The 14,159-nt window shown below is 44.0% G+C and overlaps 3 protein-coding genes across 3 annotated transcripts in view; 1 reads left to right on the plus strand and 2 right to left on the minus strand.

Annotated features, from left to right (window-relative positions):
• Nucleotides 1-2,544, minus strand: part of rnf144aa (ring finger protein 144aa) — a 35,736-nt gene extending 33,192 nt beyond the window's left edge. The window contains exon 1 of the mRNA XM_030391310.1: nucleotides 1,940-2,544. The gene's annotated coding sequence lies outside the window, so the exon portion shown is untranslated. The remainder of the gene's footprint in view (nucleotides 1-1,939) is intronic.
• A 1,575-nt stretch (nucleotides 2,545-4,119) lies between these two features.
• rsad2 (radical S-adenosyl methionine domain containing 2) lies at nucleotides 4,120-7,322 on the minus strand. Its single transcript, XM_030392362.1, has 6 exons — nucleotides 6,853-7,322; nucleotides 5,886-6,047; nucleotides 5,527-5,756; nucleotides 5,296-5,445; nucleotides 4,872-4,904; nucleotides 4,120-4,534 (listed from the first exon to the last, which is right to left on the minus strand). Exons 1-6 carry the CDS (start codon nucleotides 7,166-7,168, stop codon nucleotides 4,370-4,372), a joined length of 1,056 nt encoding a protein of 351 aa, XP_030248222.1. The 5' UTR covers nucleotides 7,169-7,322; the 3' UTR covers nucleotides 4,120-4,369.
• Nucleotides 7,323-8,100: 778 nt separating this feature from the next.
• On the plus strand, nucleotides 8,101-13,688 carry cmpk2 (cytidine monophosphate (UMP-CMP) kinase 2, mitochondrial). Its single transcript, XM_030392361.1, has 5 exons — nucleotides 8,101-8,766; nucleotides 9,861-9,975; nucleotides 10,328-10,529; nucleotides 10,735-10,968; nucleotides 12,731-13,688. Exons 1-5 carry the CDS (start codon nucleotides 8,194-8,196, stop codon nucleotides 12,849-12,851), a joined length of 1,245 nt encoding a protein of 414 aa, XP_030248221.1. The 5' UTR covers nucleotides 8,101-8,193; the 3' UTR covers nucleotides 12,852-13,688.
• Nucleotides 13,689-14,159: the final 471 nt, after the last annotated feature.

Genomic DNA, 14,159 nt, shown 5'->3' on the forward strand with positions numbered 1-14,159 from the left:
AAGTAATTTAACAAAAATGAAGCTATATCCCAAACCGGCATCTGCACAAATTATCGGCAGGTGTTAACAAGTCATACAATATGTACTCTGCTTAAGGCTGCTGTGCAGGCCAACTGAAATAACACAGGGCTGTGCATTCACTGGATTTCCACTGAAGGGGCCCTGAAAAGCTGTCTGTACATGAGACTGAAGAGTGCGTTGATGATGCCATGAGAGCTAGTATTGCTTTTTCGTTTGCAATTCACCGTAAAAAAAAAAAAAAAAAAAAAAAAAAGGGGGGGGGGGGGGGGCAAATTTGTGAGAAAATGATTACAAACATGTTCTTCGCAGAACTTCTGGGGAGCTTTTGTTTTGTAGAACGCTGCCTAGAGGACTGCTCCAAAAAACAGGCCGAGCCAAAAGCTGAGTCCATGTAAAACAAACCTAGCGACAGACTTTTCCCCGCGATCAGGATATCTGTTGGTGTGCCTTATCATCACCATCACAATAACACATTCAGCAGAGATCTTTTTCAAAGCGCCGCACTGATGTATTTTCAGTGCACGCTGATGTCAAGGTCAAGCAGACCCATGAAAGGCTTAGACAGACATGAAGTGTGTACTGAGAGACTGCCTGAGCACCAAAACAAATCGCAGTCTCTCGATGTCTATATGTTATATATAAAGTGCTCCTCGTATGTTCGTGCCCGTCTACGTATGCGTCTCCATGCACAATCATGTGAGTGTTTTTTTCCCTGGCCACGACCACACTCCCTCTGAACTGAGTTCTGGGCATCATAACCTCATTCTTCCCTCGCTCTTAAGTAAACTCATCTCTGCTCTCCTCCGGGAAACGGGGCCGACTGCTGCTGGTCACTCAGAGGAATGTGTTACTGCTTTGTACGGACCGTCTCTCTCTCTCTTGTTTTGAACAAATCTGCAGCAGCGAGAGACAGATTCCTCCCGGTGGGAGCGGGAGCTCTCTTTCTGAGGGGAATGGAAAAAGTGCATCACAACATCCATCGCCTGTGAAACTCTGTATGGAGTGCACAACATTCCTTAAATGTCTGTGCGTGTGTATGTGTGTTTCACTATGTAGCAATATTGCCCGAAACGTGACACCGGACACAGAATCAATAGCAGAAAACAAGTAGATCTTAAAAGCTGAGGGGTTGATAACAGCATGTGTGTTGGACGTATGTCACTTAAACGCACCGTGTGGATCTGAACCACTGACATTTAATGGGGCGTGAGAGATGAGAACACAGTGTACAGGTAGGACACATCAGAAAAAATGTATTTCAAACCACACACACGCCGACAGAAACCTCACAGCCTTCGCCAGTGCTGGCTGCAAGGAATGCTCTGTTTGTCTAGTAGCCTGGTTTCATGCCTTCTATGCCTACAATCTGACTGTACCCTGAGGGGGACCTGCTGCTTAAAATGGAAATAGCAGGGCACCAAGTGACCTTTTCAAAGCTCGGCGGAGCCATCCACTCCAAGCATGTTGAGCACAGAGTTCAGATGCAAACGCTCTCACACTGAAGGCAGCTGCTGTGTGCTGAAACAAACGAGTTAATGGTGGACAACAGTTTACAACCAACTCTACCAAGAGTCAGCAAGACACACACACACACACACAGAAAACCTTACTGATGTCACTGTTTTCACAGAGGCTACCTGCAGTCACTGCTTTTGTTATCTATCCCCTCCAGCTGTTTGCCCTCAAAATGAGGCCAACAAGGAGTTAAAGGGGCTTCACACACCGCCTCTGACATCGCTCCGACAGCCGAGCACACAACACATCTTGCTGTAAAAAAAAAAAACACAAAAAAAAGAAACGAGGAAATGGCGAAAATAAAATGCGACAGCAGTTTCTAATTAAGACTGTGAGCTCGCGCTGCCACGGCGCCCGCTGCGTTCCACTGGATGTTTAAAGAAAGAAAGCACAAAAACCTTACCTGGCTTTCTGAGATAACGCCGTCTTGGTGGTGTAACCTCAGGAAGGGTTGAGAAGATGATCTCCTGAATTGGATTAACGAGGAGGCGGCCAACCAGTCAGGCGGAGGAGGAAGAGGAGGAGGAGGAGGAGGAGGATATCTCTGAAGGGGTGATGCCCATGTCCATTATGTGTCCCTCCGACGGCGGGGTGGGAACATTTGACCCGCTACTGTCGCCCACAGCGCCTCAGACCAGGCCCTGCCGAAATAAGCATCGGCGGAAACAGTGGAGAGAAATAAGCCGAGCGGAGGGAAGCCGCAGCTGACTGTGTCCTGTCTGTTTTGCTTGTCAGTAGGGTTTGTTTGTACACCGGAACCGCGGTCTGCTCTCGATTACTGACGGGCGCGCAGCGTCCAGCCGTCAGCCTGCAGCACGAACTCCCGCGTAAAGCAAAGAGGCTATCTTGTCCTGGAGGAGTCCGGGGGCGGCGTGTTTACCTTTGCGCCGTTCCTGCTGCCGTGCTCGGTGGGAGATCAGCTGCTCCGCACTGGAGAGACGCCATTAGTTCGTGAGAGGCTTCCCGTCTGCTGCCCTGCGCTGCCGCTTTAAGGGAGAGCTCAGCAGCCTGCAGCCTGGCTCAAACAACAGCGCCCCGTGCTGGCACAATACTGCAACCGCATTTTTTTTTCTTCTAAGAATCGTGCTCGCCTGATACTCCTCGTGTAAATAGATGTAAATAGACGATAAATGATGAACACAGATAAACGTTAAATGTGTGTGTGTGTGTGTGTGTGTGTGTGTGTGTGTGTACATATATAAGCTACCGTTCAAAAGTTTGGAGTCACTTAGGAATGTCCTTACTTTTGAAAGAAAAGCAGTTTTTTTTTCAATAAAGATAACATTAAATTAATCAGAAATACAGTCTAGACATTGTTAATGTGGTAAATGACTATTCTAGTCGGAAACGACTAGAATAGTCGTTTCTAAAGAAACTGTTGTGCTGATTAGAGAAGCTATAAAACTGGCCTTCCTTAGAGCTAGTTGAGTATCTAGAGCACCAGCATTGTGGGTTCCATTATACTCTCAAAATGGCCAGAAAAAGAGAAGTTTCTTCTGAAACTTGACAGTCTATTCTTGTTCTGAGAAATGAAGGCTATTCCATGCTAAAAACTGCCAAGACACTGAGGATTTCCTTCAACGGTGTGTACTACTCCCTTCAGAGAACAGCACAAACAGGCTCTAACCAGAATAGAAAGGCCCCGGTGCACAACTAAGCAAGAGGACAAGTACATTAGAGTCTGTAGTTTGAGAAATAGACGCCTAACGGGTCCTCAACTGGCAGCTTCATTAAATGGTTCCCGCAAAACGCCAGTCTCAACGTCACAGTGAAGAGGCGACTCTGGTATTCTGGCCTTCTAGGCAGAGTGGCAAAGAAAAAGCCATATCTGAGACTGGCCAATAAAAGTTAAAGATTAAGATGGGCAAAAGAACACAGACATTAGACAAAGAAAGATTGGAAAAAGGTGTTCTGGAGAGAGAAATCTAAGTTTTGGGTGTTTGGAGAAGAACATTTGTGAGACCCAGAACATTAAGTGAAAAGATGCTGGAGGAGTGCCTGATGCCATCGGTCAGGTATGGTGGAGGTAATGTGATGGTCAGGGGCATTTTCGGCTCTGTTGTTGTTGTCTGTTCTCTGCCATTGTTTACAGTTTGGGCTTGAACTTGAATGTATCTGACCAGGTAAGAGCAGGCACTGAGTCTGTGCAGGGAGAGGCACTGCATGCGCTGCGTGAGGGAGGGGGGCTGCAAATATGCACGATGCAAATACGCTACTCAAGACACTCCCCTTGACTCGGATTTTTACACAGCTGGCCTGTATCGTATTCTACTGTCAGATCATAATGACAATTTTAGCAATACAACATAAAAATAGTTACAAACTAGATCAATTGATCATCTACACTTTGTATTGAAAAAGTGTTGTATAAATAAATATATAATCACTGTATATATTTTATTTAGTTTCTTCAGATGAAATGTAGGTAATGAGTGAGATGAAACTTCACCAAACAACTCGTTCATGAACAAAATAGTATAAAATATATTAAAGTTGTTTGAACCAAATGTAATGAATGTGTCTTCAACATCACCTTATGTAGTCACATCCAGCCACAATGGATGAAATAACTTTCACACTTTATTTTGTTTAGGTATTTTTATTAAAATAATATATCATATACAATATTTGCTCAAAAAATATTCAGTGCAAGTAAACAATTAAATATATCTATCTTAAAATGTTGCCCTTAAAATTAAAATTATTATTTCAATAGTTAAGCACTATATTAACTTATAAAAGTAACAGACACACACTGATGAAAAACACTCTTTTTGTTCAAATGCTCTGTGCTATCACACAAAAAGGTAAAGCATAATGGAGCTGTTTGTGTTCACCACTCCAGCTTCATGTCAGCTTTGCTCCACACATATTTTCCTCCTCTCTTGAGAAACATCTTTTCGTCAAAACCACTGAAGCGGATGGCCTCCTTCACGCCGACATCAAGGATGGACTTGGATGGGTCTTTCCTTCCTTCTCGGCAGTCCAGGAAACGCATCTGAAAAATGATGAACGATTAAAATCCAAATCACTGGTGTGGTGAACAGTTAGAGGGGTGAAATACAAAAAACATGCAAATTTAAATGATCAAAATGGAGCCAAACTAAACCTTTTGAATTCCATTCAGTAAAATCCACATTTCGTGACTTGTTTTACATGCAAAATTACACATATAAAAAAATAAGGGGAGGAAGATATGAAAAGGCATATAGGTCTCCTTCTAAAACTGACTTCAAACAAGTTACAGTGACATTAAGGAATGATCCACGTGGCCTGTGTATGCACCGATCCAAAGAGGACGTGTGTTTAGACCATTAACAATATCAGGTACTTACATATTCATCCAGAATCAGGTAGGAATTCCTCATCTGTGAAGACAACCAAGACCACAAATTTCAATTTTGGGAACTGATCCACAACACTGTCACACTCTTTACATCTGACACTGCTGATGTTGCTCCACTCCCAACAGAAAGAGATACAGGTTGAGCTGATCGCTCACATGATTGAGATGACAACTTAGAGTCTCCATCCATCTGTAACCATGTATCCCTCACAGGGTTGATCCAAGCTAACAATGGGTGAGTGGCGGGGTACACCAGTCTCACGCCCAGATCGTCAAATACCAATCATAATAAAATACCAAATCCGGTCTTTGAAAGACAGCCTTGGTATTGACGATCTGGGAATAAGAATTAACTATATTTCTTCAGAAGTTACACAATGTTGCTTTCATATGGAAAGATCGCTCCAGCCTACCTTCTCATTGGACTCTGGAACAAGGCAGGAGACGCTGCTGTGTCTGTCCAGAAACTCCTGGAACTGTTGCTCACTGATGACGAACCTCTCCGCCTCTCTCAGGGCCTCCTCTCCTGCATTCTCCCCGTCAATCAGCAGACACTGGAACACCTGAAGCACATTCAGAGGAGTGTGTATGCATGTCAAGGCGACGTGGTGCAAACGTGCCGCACACTCCCTCTCCGTAGTTACCTTCCAGCGGACTGGGCCGAGCTCGGTGATGCTCTCAGTCATGTCCTCGTCCACGTTGAAGGTGTTGATGACCGAGTTGAGCTTGAACGCCACCTTGTACTGCTGGCACCAGTCGCGGATCTTGTAGAGGTTGTCGAGGTGGCTCTTCCTGCCCTGAGCCCTGCCGATCAGCTGGTTTGTCGCTTCGTCGAAACTGTCACAAGAGATGGCCAGGATGTCCAGATGGTCGCCTGATGGAGAGAGAGAAAGAGAGTCAGAGTGTAACGCTGGTGCCAAATGAGGAAATTCTTCTTCTTCTCAGATCAAAAATGTGCAGAACTAATTTGTCCCACAAAGTGAGCATTAATTTGCAGCCTCACCGTATTTCTGGAACCAATTCTCTCTTATCATGCTTCCGTTGCTGACAATGCTGACGCTCGGGAGCTGCAGGTCCTGTTTGCAGAACTGAACCAGCTTCCCCAGAAAGTCTCCCTTCTCGTGCAGAAACGGCTCTCCGCCAGAGAAATTGATCTTCTCCATGCCTGAAAAACACAGCGATGAATTTAACTGCATGCTGTTTTCAATATATGTTTACTGTACTCAAGCACAAAATCCAGTCACTTGAATTTTACCTGAGCACTTTATATTTCATGCGGCTCTGCACTACATCTCCGACAAATACCGCACTTTTTACTTGAATTTAGAATTGAGAACGCTCTTTTCTTTTAAATAATAAACTATTCTCCAAATGTATTGACTTTTATTTGCTCAGATGATCGCTGATTTTCTGAGCATACATGGTTCTCGCAGTGCAGCAAACACATACACAGTACATATGCTGATCCTACAGAATATGGTGCATTGTTGTAGCTTCAACTATACTATATATCAAGTCTAAAGGAAATATCTGCAGCAGCTAAAACAAAACGTTGTGTAGAAAATTCTGTGATTTGGCGCCCCCCACAGTTTTTTTGAAGTGCAACACAACCTGTATAAATACAAATCCCAGGTCTGTGACTATTTGTCAGACGTCATATTGGTGCTGTGTAACGCTGCACTCTCACTGAAGGTATGTAGGCTGTGACAGACACCATTCACCTTACTACAAGACACTGTGCCATTAAAATGATTCTGAAGCTATTATTTAAAAGGTATAAAAAGTGACATAATGTTGCTCTGATAAGTACCAGTACAGTTTGTAAGAATAAAGTTTCTAATGCAAGACTTTTACTTCACTGGAGTATTTCCTTAGTGTGGTATAAGTACTTTCAGCCCACTGCAGTAAAGGATCTCAGTACTTCTTCCACTACTGCAAAACACCAGAACACACTCATCTGTCAGACTTACCTGATTCCTTCAGGAGTCTCAGGCCACTCTTGGCTTCCTCCAGAGGCAGGACGAAGGAGGTTTTCGCAGTGTGGAAACAGAACCCGCATTTGTAATTACACTTGCGCGTAAAGTGATAGTTGACGCTCGTCGGGGTCTGGGCTTCGCCTTCATCCGGCCGGCTGTCCGCAGGTGAAACAGGTGAGGCTGTCCCCTTGCAGGTTCCCGCCGTCCACCGGCGAACTTTCGAAAAGACGCTCGTCAGAACGCAGCACAGGGTGCTGATGCAGAGCTGCAGCAGCCGCCCGGGAGAGGCGACGACGGAGGAGATTTGCATCTTGGACCCGACAGAATCACACCTGCTGTGTTTTTGGACTGCGGGCTGTGTCGATGCGTCCTTAAATACAGGGCTGCAGGGTGTGTTGTTTTTTTTATTACGCGCAGAGACGGAATGTCACCCAGCTGATCCACATAAGTTTCTGTTTACAAACATCAGAAACGAAACCCAGCTGGGGTGACCAGCAGGTGACGTCATAAAATGTGGCGCTGCAGGCACGTGATAACAAATGCACATTCAGTCTTGCACTGATAAGGCAGCTTTATGGATATTAGTGACATAAAACTGCAATTAAGATAATACATGTTACAATCCAGGCCTATATATTACAAGCATGCATGCTTAGGCTAGTTGTAATTTTTAAAGGAGCATTATTCTGTAGCTTTTAATCAGAAGAGCAATATTTTCAGTGACTGAACAAACTTGGTAAATACACTGTCATGGCTGAGGGCACTGAATGAACACACTGACCGACACTGTTTCATATTGTTTCACTATGTTTACATCTTGTTTATTCAGTAGTTTGTGTTTTTACATCAGTAATATTGTAAATATTGAAATTCTGGGTTTGGGTTTCTTTTCCATAACTACACAGTGCCCCTTTAATAACCATGCACAGGAGAAAATCAGCCGAAGGCATGCTTGTCAAGGGGTGTCTGCTGGTGCTATACTTGTTTTAAACAATATATTAGTATTCTATTTTCTCTGCAGGTCCATAGTTTCTTTCATTAGTTTGTTTTCATCCGTCCATCTTTAGCCAGGATGCAGTTGCGTTAATGATAGTAAAGAGACACCACTCCACTCTGACACAACCAGCAACTATTGGAACTTAGATAAGTGTTTCTCAGAATCAGCATTAAAGATTCACACCCTGAGCTGATTCATAAGTTTCGTTTTCGCCTCTTCGCCGCAGTTACTTTCGTTTTCCCTTCAGTGTCCAAGTTTCTGTTACGCAGCCCAGACCAGTTACTCTAACCAGGCAACCAGACCAGACCGGAAACTGATCACAACAAATCTCGTGACAGATGGCGAGGCGCGCGATGTCTCTTCTCCCCCAGTGGTCTTCTCGTATGTTTTCTCTGGAGCTGGATGGAGCGTCCTTCTACTTCTCCCTCCAAGAGAAGCACCGAGGAGGAGAGGTGCCGCGGGTGTTCCGAAGGGTCCAGCCCTGCGACAGGTGCTACTCCGTCCTCGTCTGCAGCAGCGACCGGATCCGACGAGCCAAGTTTTACTGGGAGCTGAAGGACAAACTGCTGAGAGACCTGCCTCCAGACTGCGACGTGTCCCCCATGTCCTCATTCCTGCCAAATGTCAAGGACTCTGTGATCAGCGGCTTCTTCCTAAAAGACTCCTCTCAGAGCTCAGAAGGACTTCTGCGAGATTTAATCCGGCACGACCCGGTGCTCGTGTGCTCCTACCTGAGAGGTGGCGACGGCCAGCTGTGGACTCAACATCTGTGGTCTGGTCCTGACAGCCAGAGGTCACAGCAGTACTTTGTGGTCCCGTCAGAAGCGCCACAAAGTCACCCAGCCACCCTCAACATCATCAACTCTGACGTGTTCTACAGCTTCGAGGAGGCCCGTGAAGTGATGAGAAAGGTGCTTATAGACAGTGATGGAATGTAACTGAGTACATTTACTCAAGTACAGTACTGAAGTCACAATTTTCTTGAGTATTTCTTCTGTTACTTTAAACTTCCACTCCTTTATATTGTTACTCACTAAGTATATTTAGTCAAGTGTAGTATTTAATTTACATTTTCTTTGTTATTTCTACTTTCTGTTACTTTGTACTTCCACTCCTAAACATTATATATATATAATATTCACCATATTTCAGTGAGGGGATGTAATTCAGTACATTTACTCAAGTACCATTTTTTGAGTATTTCTACTTTTTGTTACACTACACTTCCACCCCTCTACGTCAGCGATGGAATGTAATTAAGTACATTTACTCAGGTACAGTACTTAAGTTTCATTTTCTTGAGTATTTCTACTTTCTGTCACCTTCTACTTCCACTCTACATTTTGGAGGCAAATGTTGCACTTTCTACTACACTACTTTTATTTGATAGTTACCAGTTACACTGTAGATTACATGCTGTATCAGAGCCAAATGAGCACATTTTTTAATTAATTTATTGTCAATTTGAGAAACAACAAAAAAACATTGATTCTGATTATCAGAAAAAGCTGATATATATTGATAGTATACAGTATATACATATATGTTTATCATATATTATGATTTCCTTTTACTAGTACTTTTGATACTCATGTACATTTACTGTCAGAAAAGTACTGTTATACTTGGCTACATTTAATATCAGATACTTTAAGACTTCTACTCAAGTACTTTTCACATGGGTGACTATCAGTTTCACCAAAGTAATACTTTTAACACACCATGTGTACTTTTACTAAAGTTTGACCTGAGGGGTACTGCTTGTAGTCTCAAGATACACATTTTACAATGATGTCAAGTGTGACAATATTAGTTAAATGGCACCCTCATGTGGCGGAGTAACCGTTTTGCAGTGTGCACCCAAGTGATCCAAAGTGCCACTTGGTTATTCCATTTATATATCGGTGCATCCAGGTGGCCTGCAGCATGCTCATGTGCACCGCAGTCTCTGCCTCCCCCCTGCCTCCTCTAACAGAGGCAAACTGATTGTGTTTCTGTTCTGCAGTGCGGTGACATCATCCCAGAGGCAGCGTCTGTTATGGAGCTGCTGCCCAGCGGAGCGGAGGCCAGAGGCAAACCAGACTTCCCTGTTATTGTCATAGAGGGCCTGGATGCCACAGGTTAATGCCATTACCTCATAAATAAATATGGGAATCGGGCCTGATGTATAGATGTCTCGTTTAAAGTGATGGCCGGTTGTTCTCTGCTAAAGCCATTATCTGCCAGCGGGCTTCGCCTAATGGAATATCAAGTATCATGACCTCAGAAAAGTTACATCACCGTGAGAACGGTTTATTGAAGAGCTCGCTTATCTAATACTCTTTGCAAACCTCATGAAAGCTCGAGCGTCTAGGTAGGACGGGAAGTCAGTCGACTTCTCAAGAGTCCCTTATTCACTTTGAAAAATAGGATGAATTCGACCTCTTATACCCAGCCTTTGTGTTTCTTCTTTGTTTGTCTTCCCCTTCACAGGTAAGACCACTCTGACTGAGTCTCTGAGGGATTCTCTAGGGGCCACTCTTCTGCGGTCCCCTCCCCAGTGCCTGTCCCCCTTGAGGGCCCGCTTTGATCGGGAGCCGCCCCTCATCCGCAGGGCCTTCTACGCTCTGGGGAACTACATCACAGCAGAGCAAGTCGGCCAGCAGGGCATGAAGACACCTGTCATCGTTGACAGGTAAAGACAGCCGAGATGTCGCAGGTGTTGTGGAGTATGTGACCTGTTTTGTGATAGGGGGGACAACAGATGGACTCCGCAGGGATCTCGACCGACAACCCGATGTTTAGCATCTTCCTATTCCTGCGAGGATAGTTCATCCGTCCATCCATCTATTCATCATATATCACCCCTCAATTCCCATCGCTATTATCCCGTCCCCCAGATTCTGGCACAGCACAGCAGCCTACGCCATCGCCACGGCAGTGAGCGGTCCGGTGTGCAACCTTCCGGCGGAGGGCTCAGAGGTGTACCGTTGGCCCAGTGACCTGCTCCAGCCCAGCCTGGTGGTCGTGCTCACCCTGGACCCTGAGGAGAGGAGGAGGAGGCTGAGGGACAGAGGTCAAGGAAAGACCGAGGAGGAGCAGGAGCTGGACCACAACCAGCTTTTCAGACTCAAGTGAGGTCTTTGGAGTACATGTATAATATGTGCAGGGAAGTTTAGTTTATGTGCTCCGACTGGGTAGGGGCAGAGCTATGTATTCTTATTATAAATTATTCTGTTGTTGTTGTTTTTTTAATCTCTAAAGTGTCCACAAAATGTTAAAAACACTTGTAACTATATCCCAGAAACACAAGCTGATGTCTTCAGGCTGCCTGCAATGTGCGGTCCAAACAGTTCGACACCCAGAAATATAAAATGAACCATCATAACAAACAGGGAAAAGCCCACAGATAGGAACGTTCCTATCGCTTGATGTGTTAAGCAATTAAATATCAAAATAGATGGCATTGGGTTTTCATGCAAACTGATTGATCTACGAATCTCTCATCGCTCTTCCTGAAGTGAGAAGAACTGGCAGTGACTCAGTTTTCTAATGCCAATAAACTGGTATTTCTATAAATCGTAACAACCACCAGAGTTATCTGCCTCTTTAGAACATTTACGAAATCAACAATTTTTCTCAATATCAACCTCTTTTAAGAAGAAAAAACTTTATATTACCTACAATGCATCTTAGCCACCGAGTGACGTCAGTGAAAGCGGTTTATCAGGACACATGCAGGAACCACAGAAGGGTTTATACTAATTTTGTTCGCTCATGCAGTAGCACTACCCCAGACCTGTAGACACAGGTAGGTGGAGTTACCCTTTAAGGGCAATTTCTGCCAACAAAGCCTGGAAATCCATTTCATTTAATTTTTTGGTTGTTCGGTTTCATTAAGTGTTAATATAACTTTACCATTTAAAATACAGCGACTATATATTCTTAAGCATTAAACATTCATTGCTCTTTGAAAGGGTGTATTAATACGATTATAATTTTATAATATCATTACATCAGTGGCGGAACATGATCTTATAATGACAATAATATCATATGCCATATTGTCCAACAGATGTAGTTATGGTGACAGGTTGCACTGCATGCGCAATTCTGTTGATCTGACTGAGTTACAACATGACAGCATGGTACCCAGAATGGGTAACGACAGACAAAAGGAGAGTGAAAAAAGAAAAAAAAACACAAAGACAATAGACACACTTCGCTATGTGACACTTGCGGACAAATGTTCCACAGTCTGCGATGAAGGAAAGTTCTGTCCGGGTGTGAGAACATGAAAGCGCAGATGGACGACAAACTGTACCCCGGCACGTTTCACTGAGTCAGGGCGGCTCGGTCTTAGTCTGATCCATCAAACACTTAACAATCAATTACTGTCCCGCGGGGGAAGCAGCTGATGAGAAAGAACAGGTGATTAGTTGCTGAGCCGTTGGGCTCCATTAAGCTGGTCAAAACTCGCAGGAACTGCCGGCCCAGTTAGTCGCTCCGCAGACAGGTCGATGGCTACTTTAATTCATCCTCTGTCCTGACATAATGGCCTTTCCACACGGGACAGCCAGATGTTGGGCCAGCAGAATTAGAAAACGGAGGGAGCTGAACGTCTGCCGCAGAGAGAGTGACAGATTCTGCAGACTTGGTCAATCACTTTCACGAGGACTGTTCTTCATTTGTCTCAGGGAAACGGCTGCGCTCGGAGCCATCTGTGTTGCTTCTCGTGCTCAGTTTCTCAGATGTTGCGTGTTATATCACGCTCAAAACTGTGAACGGCCAAAATACTCAAAGTGGTCCTGAATACAGATTATCCGGTGTGATGTAAAGTGTCGTTTTTTTGTGTTTACATGCTCATTTCCTTCATTCGTCTGTGTGTCTCTGCAGAGTGGAGGAGGCTTACCGGAGGATCAGTGGCCCAGCTTGTGTCACCGTGGATGCTGGTCCCTCCGCAGACCAAGTGCTCCAACAAGTGCAGCTTTTAATTAGGGGCAAATGCCACTTGTAAGCAGTTCTCCATCTCCCTCGCTGTCAGCCGAGCATCAAGTGGACGCAGTACCTCCTTGCGCCACTGGGTGCCAGTAAGGTGTCGTGAATGTAGGAGGAACGGTGGCCAGACTGGAGTGTGGAGAGAAGATTCTGTTCAGAATGAGTAAAGGTTGAATGGCCAGGGGCCAGAACTGCATGCTACAATCAGAAATACATATTCATGCAGACACACACAGATTCTGACACACACACACACACACACACACACACACACACGTACTGTCAGGAAGAAGTATGCATTTAACTGCTGTTATGAACTCTCAGAAATCAGACGCAGAGTAGCCCCTCAGACACAGTGTAGCTGCACTTATTGACTCGTATCTGGGCCGACACTGAGGAAATGGACAGAAACATTTGTATAAGCACCACTCAGCTTTAAACACACAAACATTTCCTTTAAGCACACAAACATCCCCATCTGAAAATATACAACAGCGAATGAAGACATTGAACGCAAATATAGGATCCAACTGTCATTCAGATAAGATACTTTTAATTTGTTTAAAAAAAAGAAAAAAAAAATTCAAATTAAAAGAGTGACTGTAAATACGTTTGTCTGAGAGATTATGTCTTACACAAGCCTGATAAAGATGTCTGATACGAGCTGTATGGATGTACCAGCATGTTTGTGTTCTAGCTTGCTTATGTAAGTGCATCTGAACTCTCTGTGAACACATTGTTTAGCTTTTTACAAAAAAGCAGTGTACAGCAGCAGATGGCAGATCCCTTTAGTTCTGTGCTTCTAAAACCTTTTTCCTTTCAGACGCTGAATAAAGTTCATCCCCCCCATCCTCAATTTTTTGTCTATTATCAATCCTTTAAGCTACCACCTGGAGTTTCTAACTGGTTTTGCAACCAGTAGGCTTGGGGAATAAATTATAATCCGAAGAGAAATAATTAAACTAACTTTCTTCGTTTTCATGACTTAATATACTAACTGACCTTTAAGGACAACACAACTTCATACTCTTTCACTTTGTTGACTTTGTATTATTACCTCATTATATAGTAAATATTAAAATTATGACTTTGAATTTCTTCTCCAAAACTTTATTGCTGTCACCAGGTCTGCTTGTAGGCTGGAAGAGCCCATGTTTCCATTTTTTAGTTGCGGTAAATAGTGCGTTTGCCCATTAAAAATGTGTCTGATGCTGCAAACACCATCACTTTTGTCCACAGGGGCCTCCAAAATCTACAACCTATCAAAAAAACAAAAGGATTCGAGGCAAATTTTTCATTCATCTTTATTCAAAGGTGCAATGTGTAA

Source organism: Sparus aurata, chromosome 16 (assembly GCF_900880675.1).
Source record: "Sparus aurata chromosome 16, fSpaAur1.1, whole genome shotgun sequence".
In the NCBI taxonomy this organism is placed as follows: domain Eukaryota; kingdom Metazoa; phylum Chordata; class Actinopteri; order Spariformes; family Sparidae; genus Sparus; species Sparus aurata.

Bases quoted from the DNA above. Each gene is read 5' to 3' on its own strand.
- rsad2 (XM_030392362.1), bottom strand. From the start codon at position 7,168: ATGCAAATCTCCTCCGTCGTCGCCTCTCCCGGGCGGCTGCTGCAGCTC. The intron at 6,048-6,852 runs GTAAGTCTGACA...TGTGTTTTTCAG, and splicing joins GAGACTCCTGAAGGAATCAG to GCATGGAGAAGATCAATTTC. The intron at 4,905-5,295 runs GTAGGCTGGAGC...TTGTCTTCACAG, and splicing joins TTCCAGAGTCCAATGAGAAG to ATGAGGAATTCCTACCTGAT.
- cmpk2 (XM_030392361.1), top strand. From the start codon at position 8,194: ATGGCGAGGCGCGCGATGTCTCTTCTCCCCCAGTGGTCTTCTCGTATG. The intron at 9,976-10,327 runs GTTAATGCCATT...TCCCCTTCACAG, and splicing joins AGAGGGCCTGGATGCCACAG to GTAAGACCACTCTGACTGAG. The intron at 10,969-12,730 runs GTGAGGTCTTTG...GTGTCTCTGCAG, and splicing joins AACCAGCTTTTCAGACTCAA to AGTGGAGGAGGCTTACCGGA.